This window comes from Tripterygium wilfordii, chromosome 15 (genome assembly GCF_013401445.1).
Source record: "Tripterygium wilfordii isolate XIE 37 chromosome 15, ASM1340144v1, whole genome shotgun sequence".
Classification (NCBI taxonomy): domain Eukaryota; kingdom Viridiplantae; phylum Streptophyta; class Magnoliopsida; order Celastrales; family Celastraceae; genus Tripterygium; species Tripterygium wilfordii.
In genome coordinates, this window is record NC_052246.1 from 4,791,258 (window position 1) to 4,804,858 (window position 13,601).

The 13,601-nt window shown below is 39.0% G+C and overlaps 4 protein-coding genes across 4 annotated transcripts; 1 reads left to right on the plus strand and 3 right to left on the minus strand.

Annotated features, from left to right (window-relative positions):
- Positions 1-2,097: 2,097 nt before the first annotated feature.
- Positions 2,098-3,540, minus strand: LOC120017331 (probable aspartic protease At2g35615). Its single transcript, XM_038870506.1, has one exon. It carries the CDS (start codon positions 3,538-3,540, stop codon positions 2,242-2,244), a length of 1,299 nt encoding a protein of 432 aa, XP_038726434.1. The 3' UTR covers positions 2,098-2,241.
- Positions 3,541-4,379: 839 nt separating this feature from the next.
- Positions 4,380-5,722, minus strand: LOC119980060 (nucleolar protein dao-5). The gene has a single exon (XM_038822716.1). It carries the CDS (start codon positions 5,489-5,491, stop codon positions 4,532-4,534), a length of 960 nt encoding a protein of 319 aa, XP_038678644.1. The 5' UTR covers positions 5,492-5,722; the 3' UTR covers positions 4,380-4,531.
- Positions 5,723-7,066: 1,344 nt separating this feature from the next.
- Positions 7,067-8,987, plus strand: LOC119980059 (probable serine/threonine-protein kinase PBL15). Its single transcript, XM_038822715.1, has 5 exons — positions 7,067-7,595; positions 7,668-7,803; positions 7,888-8,024; positions 8,201-8,324; positions 8,432-8,987. The coding sequence occupies exons 1-5, from the start codon at positions 7,185-7,187 to the stop codon at positions 8,872-8,874; spliced, it is 1,251 nt and encodes a 416-aa protein (XP_038678643.1). The 5' UTR covers positions 7,067-7,184; the 3' UTR covers positions 8,875-8,987.
- Positions 8,988-9,167: 180 nt separating this feature from the next.
- On the minus strand, positions 9,168-13,468 carry LOC119980058 (receptor-like protein 7). The gene is made up of 2 exons (XM_038822713.1): positions 12,821-13,468; positions 9,168-12,483 (listed from the first exon to the last, which is right to left on the minus strand). The coding sequence occupies exons 1-2, from the start codon at positions 12,842-12,844 to the stop codon at positions 9,322-9,324; spliced, it is 3,186 nt and encodes a 1,061-aa protein (XP_038678641.1). The 5' UTR covers positions 12,845-13,468; the 3' UTR covers positions 9,168-9,321.
- Positions 13,469-13,601: the final 133 nt, after the last annotated feature.

The following is a 13,601-nucleotide window of genomic DNA, read 5'->3' on the forward strand; positions in this document are numbered from 1 at the left end:
AGCTTTATTCACACATCGGTTTTAACTAAATACACCATTTTTTAATAGTAACCTATGAAAGCTCTAAACTTTTATAAATACACCCAAACTACATAAATCTGAGACATTTTACAAACACACACCGTAATTAGATTTGCCATTGACGGCCATATTGTCTTCTATTGGGGTCATTCTTGAGTTGAAGCTTGTTGGAAACATGAAATTCCAACAGTGTCCAAAAATGCCTTGTTTGGGATCAAACTAGGGTCGTCAATTTCTAGCAGCGTCTTGACCGGAAAATGGGTGGAATTGAAGCGTCTTGCCACAAGGAGTTCAAAGGTGGTGTCGGTTTCCTCCAATAGTGACCAGATTGTTCGGATCGGACGACTTTTCTCGCAGTGACCATAGACTTTCGAACGTGATTTTGGCTATTACGGTGGACGAAACTCATCAAGGTTGGTCGAGTTTAGTTCGTGGTGACTTGGGCTTCAATTTGATGTTAGTGGTTACTAAATTGGTACTCGGACGGCGACGACACCATGGTTGGCCGTGGGTGCTCGTGAGGAAGAAGAAAGAAATGGTGAGGGAGCAGGGTGTAAAAGCATATGTATTCAAAAAAGACAAAATCAAAGCAAAGTTAACAAAGTTGGGGTACACTTAATAAAAACATAGGTGTGACGCCGCAACAGTTGGATAATGGACCCATGGGCCACCGGCCTATTCCACATACAATCATGAAAGAGTTGATCGGTCAAGTAATGATTTTTCATGTTCGATAACGGTAATGGTTAACAAAACAACCCTGCCCAGGCCTCCTTCCTCTTTTGTGTACTCTTTGTTTCTCTGGCGATCTCTCTTCCTTTTCATTGTTTCATTTATGCTCAAATGTAGAAAGTAGAGATCATTACGTGTTTGAAGTTGGGCTCAAATTTATAAATCATTCTAGGGACTTTTGGAGGCCGGTACACTAGGTTATACTTAATTGTAAAAAAGTGCAATCACTAAAACATCCTTTTAAAAAAGTACACTGGGGATCATCTTTTACCAAAATAACCTCAATTTTGATTTTCTCTCTCCACGAATTGTGATACAATAGTGATACTTTTAAATAGAAGATCCAATTTAGTGTTCAATTTATATTTTTGGCTCATAAAATGATGATATAAATGTTAGAATGTAAATTTGATAGCATTACATGTCTTTCTGGTTCAATTATGTCATTTTAGTGGATTTTTGATGTTCGTGATACTATAGTGATACATCTCTGCAGCTGTAAATGTTTTTCCAAAACGAGCAAGAGATGTACAAACCAAGAAAAGAAAACCAAGAAAGGAAAAGTAATTAGGAAGAAGAAGTATGCATATTGGTTCAATTGTATCATTTTAATGAATTTTTTGTGTTCATGATACTATAGTGATACATCTCTGCACTTGTAAATGTTTTTTCAAAACGAACAAGAGAGGTAACCAAGAAAAGAAAATCAAGAAAGGAAAAGTAGTTAGGAAGATGAAGTATGCATACTAGTTTCATCATTTTAGTGGTTTTTTGGTGTTGGTGATACTATAGTGATACTATAGCGATACATCTCTGCAAAAAACGAACCAGAGTCCAGATCTGCAAAAAAACAAAGCACAACCCAGATTGAACAACGAAGCATAGTCCAGATCTGTCAAAAACGAAGCAGAGCAACTCGACGCAGTCCAGATTGAGCAACGACGAAGAAGGAGATGAAGAGAGGAGAAACTCGGCCAAAAACGGAGAAGAAGACAACGAAGAGCCAGATCGAGAACCAGAAGAAGAAGAAGAAGAAGAAGAAGAAGAAGAAGAAGGAGAGAAAGAAGGAGATAACTTTTAGTAGAGAAGAATGAGAGAAAGAGAGGACACACTAGAGTTGGATAGTTGGAGGGAGAAGAAGAAGAAGAAGAAGAAGAAGAAAGAGGAGGGTATTATAGGTATAAACTAAAAAATATCTTAAGTCAGATGACCAAATTACCCTTAAATTGCACTTTTTTACAATTTTAAAAATGTCCATGACCTTTTTACAATTAAGTTGTCTAAAGTGCTCTTACTGCCAATTGTCCGATCATTCTACTTGGCTATAACCAAACAATTGTGGAATTCTTGACTGAGAAATTTGAGATTATTATATAATTCCCATATGGAATGTAATACTAATATAATCAAGTCTGGTAACCAACTAACATGATCATAATTCCAAACATAATTTATTTCTATATGCATAGAACAACATAACAGTACTTATTAGTACTTGGTGCAATCAGTTGGCAAGAATGACACACTCTTCTTCTCAAGATCATAAGCCACAACAAAGTTCATCTGAGACAAATTCCCAAAAATTGCCAAATCTTCAGAAGGCATCATAGTGAAGCACACCAAACCATCCTGGACCTGAGCAAATGTGTTCAATGGCTGCAACTTCAAGTCTGCTCCAGTAAAATGAGCTATCACCACTGGAAGATCAACTCCTTTCTTGTCTCTGAAACAAAACTTGAATAGCCCTTCTGGGTCCTTGACAGGTTCTGCATCAATTGCTTCCTCTAGTATAGACAAAACCCGGTTGAAAATCCCTGAATTCAGAAAGGTTAAAGTTGTTCCGGAGTCGACTATCATGTTTCCAGGATGAATATTGGAATGAACACAATCATTTTTGGATGAATTGTTGTAATAATCTAGTCTCTTGTTTCCAACAGTGATTGCTTCCAATGTCACATAATAGTATGTTGCAGGGTCTTTCTCAACTAAAGGAGTTGTGACAACACAAGAACCAGAAATCACACTATCACTCCCAAAAGTGATCTTACTTGTAATATTTGATGATGATGTTTCTGTGACTGTTGGAACCAAACAGTATGCGAATTGACCATTAATTGAAGAACCCAATTGGGAAATCAAAGACAGAACACCACCTCCAATACCAATTATACCAGACCCTGCCTCATCAAATGTACCTTCATTGTCATGTCCACACCCAAACACAAGTGTATGAGAATGACCAGGACTTAAACTGAACTTCTCAGTTGCAAGAAACCCTTCTGTCACAGATTGGTCTCCATAAGTATATGTGTATTCACATATGTTTTGGTCTTGAAGACAAGCTCTCTCATTACTACTTAATGCATGGCAGAACTTACTGTCACAAGTAAGATTGTTGTAGGATGATGACTTTATTGGATCAAACATTGGTGGCTTCTGATAGTAACACTCATCACAAGGCTTACATTGAGTCCATGTTAGATCACTACCTGTATCAGCAATCCCAAGTATCTGAATTGGTGGACTTCCCATTGAGATGTTCATCAAATACTCACCACCTGTTGGAACCAATGGTGCTTCATGTTTGAAATAATCAAGGCGTGTAATCGAACGATGAAAGGCATCATTCAAGCGATCATAGTGGGAAGTAGCAGGGTCGTAAAGAGGAGACCTAGGAGAGTCTCGGTGGATTAGATTCACAGTGAAGGCAGAACTGAAAACTTGCATGAGTGAAAACAGATACAAGGTAATGAAGAAGCATAAGGAAGGAAAGATTGTGGAAGTCATTGTTAGGTGAAGAGAAAGTTGATTTGTAGTTGCATAATATATAGAGAAAAAGAGAGGGAGATGAAGAGTTGTTGTAAGATGAAAAGCTTAAATAAATATAATGGGGGTTCTTAATTACAACATGTTTATGTATAACAGCTGAAATATGAAGCAACATGGGATTATTGATAGACATGCTATTATATTGTAGAGTTTATTGTTTATATGATGAATGACTTGAGGAAGTTCAAAGAGTTCAGGTTAGATATGAAATTTATGGTAACAGCATGAACAATAATTGTCAAGGAACAATCCACATCTTATCATCAAGACATCAACTGCAACTCAAAAGACACACTAAACTGATGTGGTTTCAATTGTATGAATACAGAGAAAAAGTCTAAGAAAGGTGGTTATGCAAGGCATTAAGCAAATGGTTTTTGAGTGTATGAGATTATGAAATAAAGCTGAGAACAGACCTTACTAGATAATTCATATAGATAGAAAATTAGAAAATTCAGGTGATGTGAACCTAGAAAATAAATGAAGACGGCTCGTACCTTATATTTTCAGGCAATGAAAATAATTGAACTCAAAAGGTTGACTAATTATGCTTGTCCAAAGCATAACATTGGTTAACTATGGTGATAGCCCAGATTGTCAACCAAAATTTAGCAGCAGAGATTACTTGAGACCAGATGCAGTGAAATGATAACTACAAAGAAGAAAAAGGAAAATAACCAAATTCAGCAATTGAAGAAACTGTGATGTAAAAGCAAAGAACTTCATTGCAGCCTCAAGAACTTGCACAGGAAACATATAAAGGAGCTCCAGCATTTACAGGGAGAACATTTATGAAGTATTTCTAAGCAAAACAATAGAAGGAAACAACTTTGATTCGTTATAGCAATGTTCTAACAGAATTCATATAAGGAAAAACCTTTATGTAAACTAGAATTGTGAAGTAACATTTACTATATATTGTAATGGTAACACTATAAAATCAGAAACGTTATGCTCTTTTTATGATCTCGTCATCACTTAGCTCATCTTCAATGTCATGAAAATTCATCCTTGCTGATGCCTGCTTTGCCCATTTGACGATTTTCTCTGCTTCATGGCTAATCTTCTGTTGTTCCTTCATTGCCATCTTGAGAATCTTTTGCTGCTCTTTCACTGAAAAGGTACCCAGATCAGACAGTAAGTCATCATTTTTCCCCCATTCAAGATCCATATCCAATGCCTTACTTTCTCTGCTCTTTTGCCTGGGAACTTTCTTCGGCGAGCACCAGAAACAGCCAGTTTTCCGAGGTGGAGATGGTGAATCCATCCACGAATTCGGAGAAGCCACTGGAGAAGAAAAAGAACCAGAGTTTAATTTGGATTTAGATTTCTTTTTCACATCCGGAGTTTGTTTGGATGGCGAGAAAATCGCATTTTCAGTTAAATCATTTGAAGATGAATCCGAAGAAGAGGAAATGGACCGATGTTTGGACAATTTCTTCTCCAAGCCCTTTTTCTCAGTTGGGTTTTTCTTCTCAGCCGACGATTGCTCATCCCCTATGTCCGAATTCGAAGGGGATGAAGCATATCCACTTCGTGATCCTCTCACCGACCCCAAATTCCCAACAGGGTTTTTCTTGGAATCCGAGAAACCCCCGCTTCGCTCACCAAACACAGCACCATCATCCTCCGCTTCACCATTCACCTCGCTCTTACTCAAGTCACTCTTCGAGCCATACAGAGCCTTGTCGCAACGACTGTTCCCAGTAACTTTGTAGCCGGATTTCGTGAGAGGGAACGATTTGAGTTTACGAAATCGATTCTCCAACTCACTGGGAAGGTCGGAATCAGTGAAACCAGAGCAATTGATAGCAGAGACTTGCTCCAGAACACACAGCTCTTGTGCCTGAGATATAAGTTCCTCCACCGCCGACTCGTCGGTATCAGAAAGAAACCCAGAATCGGTCATTGCTTCTCCTCCGGGGCGTGCAAGAGAGGCAGCACGATCGTGGGGATCCTATGAATCTATGATGGTTATGGCGTTTTTCAGGGCTACTAGTATCTGAGGCAAATGAACAAACACCTTGTGTGTGGGTGTGCACTTTTGAAAAGCAATCTTGAAGCTTTTTTGACAAGTCGGTGTGGCAACGGCTCTCTAATGATTTTCGACATCTTTGTCTTTATTGGGTGATTTACAGAGGAGGCTTGGGCCCCAAATTATTTATTATGTCTAATTGATTGTATATGAATTAGAAAGTAAAAGCTGCAACTCTATTTTTATGGTGGCTCCATTAGTCTGATATTCGCTTTTTGGTCAATGAATATATTTCGATTTCCATAACCATTTCAAAAGAAAAATTATTGTCAATTATAGAGCATGCGAAGATAAACTCTTATTAATGTAGTTGATCATAGCTCTATATTCTATATATATTTTGTGCTCAAAATTAACTCCTTTTCCGTGCAAGTTTGGGTTCAAGATGGGTTGATGGGCCTTTATAAGGCCTAACTTTGAGCCATTAAAGCCCAAAAAATCCTTTATGGACTCGGTCGTCTTGGGCCCTACTTAGTGTTTAACTAGTTTTTCCTATGCTAATTTTCTTTTATTTCTTGGTATTTAATAACTCATAGAAAAGTTTGTGTACTTATTTGTTATTGCATGAAAAGGTTAAAGGAATTGGTGTACTTGAGCCTTTAGGGTGAAGGAAAATAGGGAGAATCTCAAAAGAGCCCTGTAAGGGCCCAAAAGTCACAACAAACCATGGACCGTGGGCCTGAGACAGAAGGTGACATTAATCCAGTATCTCACAACTCACAAGTATATGTTTGGTTGTTGAAGTGGAGTAGGAAGATTGTTCATATGCATACATCATGCATAACCTCACACCCTAACTACTCCCTTTGATATTCTTTAATGGTTTTCATATGGAAACAAAATTGCTTTTCTCATCACAAAATGCCTTGACAAGTAAGGTCTGTCTTTGGAAGGATAAGGAATAACATCTCATCATACATGATTAGCTTATGGAAACCAAACATGCAAGACACCTGTTTGAGTGTTTTGTGGACAACAACTTCCTTGTCTATAGCATTCAATACCCCCAACTCCAACCACTCAAAACCCGCCACATAAGTGTTTACAGGATCATCCTAGCTCCTAAGTCTTACGGATCTCAGTATTTTTAGTCTTAGTTATTCCAAATGTTAAGATGGACGCACATGATTTCATACTGCTCATGCAAAGCATGTGGAGTCTACGATTTTCACATGAACCCATGTGCGTCCATCTCAACATTTGGATAGCTGGGATGATTAACATTTTTTTAACTAGAAATTTGTGACTGCGATTATGGGTTTTCGCCTTACGGCCCACAAGGCCCATGAGCAGGCCTGCCTGGTCCAATTCAAACTAGCCAACAAAAAGCAACTTGGAAATCAACCCTTGTAAAGAATTGACACATAAAGACACTAAGAACAAGACATCACAAGATAATGTTAATCAAAGGCCTGACATAAAAATACCCTATTTAGTAGAGTGGTTAGAGCAGTTGGAGAAAGAATGTATCCTCTCTAGCTTTCTTAAATGGATTAAAAGACCCTCTAACTTCTTCACTATATCAAAACCGCATAACAAACCAGCAACACACACAGCTTTTGCAACAATGAGAGAAACCCCATCAAAGCAATGGAGACCCTTTACTGCAAACTGTTGTACTGTGGATGACAAAACAATCTTTGGCAACTTCAGCCGGTGCAAGCCATCACGTTCTGATAACATTGCACCAATGCCATCATTCAGGAGATTGTCATTCTCTGATCTTAGTCGGTCTTCTTCGATGCGGATCAATGAAGACCTTGCCATGTCTTTTGGGAATGATTTGTATGATTTTCAGTTGAGTGAGTTGAAAGCTATCACACAGAATTTCTCAAGCAATTTCTTGCTTGGAGAGGGTGGTTTTGGGACTGTTCATAAGGGTTATATTGATGAGAATTTGAGGCAGGGCTTGAAGGCTCAAGCTGTTGCTGTCAAGCTTTTGGACATTGAAGGCTTGCAGGGTCACCGTGAATGGCTTGTAAGGATATATGAACTCTTAGTTCTTGCTTCTGATTTGATAAATGACTCTTTTTTCCTTTATATTTTGCAGGCAGAAGTGATATTTCTTGGGCAGCTTAGGCATAAAAATCTTGTCCGATTGATCGGTTATTGTTGTGAGGATGAAGAAAGGCTTCTTGTATACGAATTCATGCCTCGAGGCAGCTTGGAGAATCACTTGTTCAAAAGTGAGTTTTCGTCTTCATAACTTTGAATGAAGGTCACATTGACACTAAATTCTAACTAATATGTCCTTAAATGTGTTTTTGCAGGGCTTTCAGTATCACTGCCATGGAGTACAAGAATAAAGATTGCAGTTGGAGCAGCTAAAGGCCTTTCCTTCTTGCATAGTGCAGTGAATCCGGTGATATACCGCGACTTCAAGACTTCCAATGTCTTGCTCGATTCTGTAAGTAAATTCATCATCTACAGATAATCAACAATCAACAGTAATGATAAGGAGCTACTGTATCTCAATTATCCCATATGTTGAATTGTACGCACAACTGAAACTTTAACTTTATCATTGTCGAATAATCAATAGTTTGACTGGACTAATGGAGAGTCCTGTTGGTCCGTTGATAGGATTTCACAGCAAAATTGTCCGACTTTGGACTAGCAAAGATGGGACCTGAAGGATCAAACACACATGTGACAACAAGAGTGATGGGAACATATGGGTATGCAGCTCCAGAATACGTCTCAACAGGTATCAATTTAAGCACCAAGTTGCCAAGCAATTCTGGCAGATATATATTGAGAGATAAGAGATATGTAATGCTTGTAAAAAAAATGTCAAATGTTGTGCATTGGCAGGGCACTTGACAGCAAAAAGTGATGTTTACAGCTTTGGAGTGGTGCTGCTGGAGCTGCTTATAGGGAGGAGATGCATGGATAAATCAAGGCCAAAAGGTGAGCAAAACCTTGTTGATTGGGCAAAACCATATCTGACTAGTAGCCGGCGATTGCGCTACATTGTGGATCCAAGACTTGCTGGCCAGTACTCTGTAAAGGGTGCAAAAGAAATGGCTCTTCTGGCCTTACAATGCATTAGTTTGAATCCCAAAGACAGGCCGAGGATGTCAGCCATAGTTGAAACACTAAAATGCTTGCAAAATTACAAGGACATGGCAGTCTCTTCTGGACAATGGCCAGTCGCACCAAAATCAACCAGAAATGCTAAAGTGAATAAGACAGATAGTAAAGGTGGGACTTTCAGGAAATCCTCCCCTGTTACTCCAAGCAGGAAAAAATCTTGATCATTTCCATGGAAATGCAAAGGTATTTCTAGTATATCTTAGCAGATAAATGAATGTATGTATGCCAAGAAGAAACTAAGGCATGATTAAGAGCCTCTGTAAATATGTGAAAATGGCATTTGTATATATATGAATGCATATAATAACAACTTTATTCACACCAAAAATCCTTTATTAGCACCTTACCTTGCTTTGCCAAGAAACTTTTGCATATAATTCAAGACTAGTCTGCTACAAGTCGATAACTCTGCCATGGGTCAAGTGAAAAGTCATGATCTGTTCGGATTCCTCCATTAAACATCAAATTGTGCTTAGAGAAACGACAATATTGATTCTGTGGTATTGAAAAGTATCATCACAATGAAACTATCGTATGCAGAAAGAGATACATATCTACAGAAATCATGTAAATATATAATGCAATGAGTTGGTTATGTTCTTCGGAAGCTACAATGGACGAATGCTCCTACACGAAAATCTTCCAATTCTTTTGCTCAAACACATATTACTGATAAAAATGCCAGCAATAACTCCAAGAACCGTGCCTGTTCCTTCTCCAAAACCAAACCCAATCCAGAAAAAATCCCGATCAATACCCCAGTGAGAACTGGGGGCTCTTGAGCTTTGACTTGTATTTGCTGGTGGCAATTCATTCTGGCAATCTCTAGGCAGTGGAAGGCCACACAGTTCAGTATTTCCTTCAAATGAAGCTGCCGAGAAAGTGTTGAATTGAGGTCCTTGCGGTATTTCCCCTGCAAGAGAATTCTCTGAGACATTAAAGACTGAGAGAAATGTCAATGTTGCTAGGCCTGCAGGAATCTTCCCAGAGAGTTTATTTTCTGAGAGATCAAGAGATTCAATCTCTTTAAGATTCATGAGTGTACGTGGAATCAGGCCTGTGAAGTGGTTCTTTGACAAGTTCAGTGATTTAAGGGATACAAGGTTCGCCAAAGACTCAGGAATATCCCCTTTGAATTGGTTATCTGATAAACTGATAGATGTGAAGATAGTGAGTATCTTCTCAAAGTTCATCTCTAGCCCTTTGCTTGTCATAATCACCGAATCTTGATAATACATTCCGCTCAGCTCCAAGAATGTGACTTTGAGAACTTGATATGATTGTGATTCCTTCTTTTGCTTCATCATTGCCTCCCAACTCCGAAACCATTCAGAAGGCAAAGTGCCTTGAAAATTATTGGAAGAGAGATCGATGATTTGAAGCATTTGGAAGGCCTTATCAGTATGAGATTGCCTGATCAAACCACTAAAGTTGTTGGACCGCAAGACAAGAACTCGCAACATGGGCAATGTATCCAACCAAGAAGGAAATGAACCATTCAGTTGATTGGTCCCAAGATCTAGAACCTCTAGACTTGTACATTTTTCCAATGACCTTGGAAGAACCCCAACTAAATGATTCTGACTCAAGTCAAGAGTTCTCAAACTGCATTCCTCACCAAATTTCCTGGGCATTACTCCTTGAAATCTATTATTTCTTAGTTTAAGCACCTGCAAGGAGTCAACCAAAGCTAAGCATGATGGAATGGCGCCATTGAAGTGATTATCAGAGACATCAAGAATCTGTGCGTAACCGATTCGGCAAAGTGACAAAGGGAGTTCACCAGAAAGACTATTGTTTGAGAAGGATATGAATATAGCAAAATATAGCGAGTAGCCAATATTCAAAGGAATGGTTGATGAGAATTTATTATTGGAGTAATCTAAGTATACAATATTTGGCGGCGGATTCAGAAAGGGCTGATGGAGCATATTGGAGTGAAGATCGAGAACAGACAAGGAGGTGATTAGGGAAAGATCAGGAACAGGTTTTTCAAAACCATGAAGCATGTTCCGGGATAGGTTTAAGTGTGATAAGTCAGCAAATTTCCAAATCCAATTTGGTATTTCACCTGTAATCCTATTGTTGGAAAGGTCAATATGGAACAGGAACCCTGAATTTTTCAAGAAAACTGGGAATTGGGTTATATTGCAAGATCCCATACGGAATGTAGCAATTTCTGACAGTATGGATACATCACTGTCATTTGTAATGAACGACAAATTATTATCCGAGAGGTCAAGTGTTGTAAGGCCCTTAAGACCTTTAAACATGCTAGCCTCCACGGTGCCATTAAAAAAGTTGGAATAAAGTTCGAGTCGAGCAAGCCCTCTTATCTCAAAAAACGATAGGGGCACCGGTCCCTTCAGCTGATTTTTGCTCAAATCTATTACCTTCAATAATGAGTATGATGCATTCTCAAACTCTTTGAGCTGTCCAGTGAGCTTGTTGCTACGAAGTATCAACTGCTCAATGCGAGGATGGATGAATAGAGATGAAGGAATCATCCCATGAAGAGAGTTGTTATGAAGGTCAAAAATTTTGAGCTTGACAAGCCCTTTTCCAAAAGATGACGGAATTGTCCCTGTGAATCCATTATTTGACAGGTCAACATGGCTGATCTTCCTTGACGAGATCAGTCCCGGAATCGAACCACTGAAATTGTTGCTTGAAAGATCAAGGTAAACAAGATCAGTGAAGCTCTCGAATGAGGATTGAATTGACCCAAAAAAGTCACACTCAGCAAGTTGCAGTTCTGTTAAAGACGCCAAATTGTCCATTGATTCAGGAAGTTTCCCTGAAAACTTTGTTGAGGAGAGACGGATAACTTGAAGTGAACTAGCTTGAGAAAATTCTGGCAGACTACCTTTGAGAAGAGGGTTACCAGAAACGTCAATAATTTGAAGGGTAGCCATGAGGAAAATACTTTCAGGGAACCAGCCATGTAAGTTGCATCCACCCAGGCGCAAAGACGTTAAATATGAGAAGCTTGTTAAAAAATCAGGAAAGACTGAAGAAAGCTCGTTTCCACCTAAATTGAGATGAGCAAGGTGTTGAAGCTGCAAGAGAGAATCATGGATTGGTCCGAAAAGATTACAATTTGATAAGCTCAACACACGAAGGTGAGGGACTTTTTCCACAAGGATTTGACACCACTCATGACCATTCATAGAGATATTCACCCCATCAAGGAGAAGCTCCCTCAAGTTTGTCAGATTATTGAGGAGGGTAGCCAAATCTGGATCCTGGAGCTTCAATATTGATGAGTAAGATATATCAAGAGAAATCAAGTTCCGCATAGATGATATGACAAGAGGAATTTGTCCTGCAAAACCTGAATTAGATAGATTGAGATGAGTTAAGTGTGAAAGGTTACCAAAACCCGACGATATGGTGTTCAGTTGAAACTGAAAGTAATTATAGGCCAAGTTGAGTCTCTGAAGGTGTTGAAGATTGAAGATGCTGCTAGAGCTATTAATACCAACAGAAATAGAGCAATCACTAAGGTCAAGGCCAATAACATTCCCAGTTTCAGAATCACAAGTGATGCCATTCCAGAAGCAACAATCAGTTTCTGTAGACCATGAAGAAAGCTTTGATTCAATGTCAGAGTTCATCGAAAATTCTTCCTTGAGTTTCATAAGCAATGATCTTTGCTCTTCAGGACATGTCGCTGAAACTATTGAAGGCAGATGGAAAGAAAGAAAGAGAGTTGAGATCCAAAACATCATTAGCATATTCTTCATTTGCAGTCTGTCTGAGATGTTAATCTGACATGACATATTCAAGAATTTCAGAATCTAAGCTTCACTACTAATTCTAGAGCACCCAAATCAGGACAAGGGCATTTTTCTCTCATAGACTATTAAATGACTCATTTAAATGAATAATTAGCAACAGGGCCCTTGCATCAGCTCTCGAAGAAACTGCCTCTCCTATGTAAAATAGGTAGTGAAGGACAAAGCTGAGGTAAAAGGTGAACGGCATCAGTTCTTGTAAGATTTTTCTACAGTGTCTGACTCCTCTACAAATATTCTAAAAAATAAAAATAGTTTATTTGCTTTCATTTTCTCACTAACCAAAAAGAAAATTCAAAGCAAACCATACCCGATAGATAGTGTTCGCTGTCATCTATGACCCACTTGAGGGGCCTCATAGCGAAGAAAAACTACTCGCAGCGCCTCAACTGCTCAAACGCGTCTTTGGACTTTGAGGGCTCCATGTATTGCCTTTCAATTTCTCAAACAGAGAGCTTAAACTTTCTGAACGCCGGAAACCCAGCAATCCCCTTCACAAATTCGATGAGAGCCGGTGTCGATTCACTGGCTCGGTGATCGCGTCCTCCGTTAAACCCATATCGGTCAACCAAACTCAGCTGTTAAACAGAAACCCAAAGAGGAAACTTGAACGTAATACTTAGGGATTTTTGGATGATAAGAGCCATATGTGGAAATTGAGGGATTTGAAACGGGATGGATTAACGGGAAACTCCATGCGCCATGGAAGCAAAGATAGCAGAAGCCAGAAGGGGATGTTTGTTGGTTTGCCACAGAGAGAGAGAAAAAAGAACGGTAGGCCCGCAGAAAGAGAAACAAGGCCCAATAGAAACATATTCGAAAACCTAAAGCCCAATAACTGTGAGAGACAAGTGGGCCAGGGAAAAGTATTTCACAAACTACTGGGCTGGTCCAACACATAATACTGTCTTCATTGTTTTTCCAAACGAGATGATCAGGCTTTAGTTCAGGCTAAGTTGCAATCTGTACCTACTTCAAATGGTTGGGATGGTAAGAGTTTTCAGCAAATAAATTACTGAAAAAGTCATGTGTTAATGCTGCAAAAGAAAGCAACCAAAACTAGTGCTTTTAGGCCAAGGAAAAGGCACCTG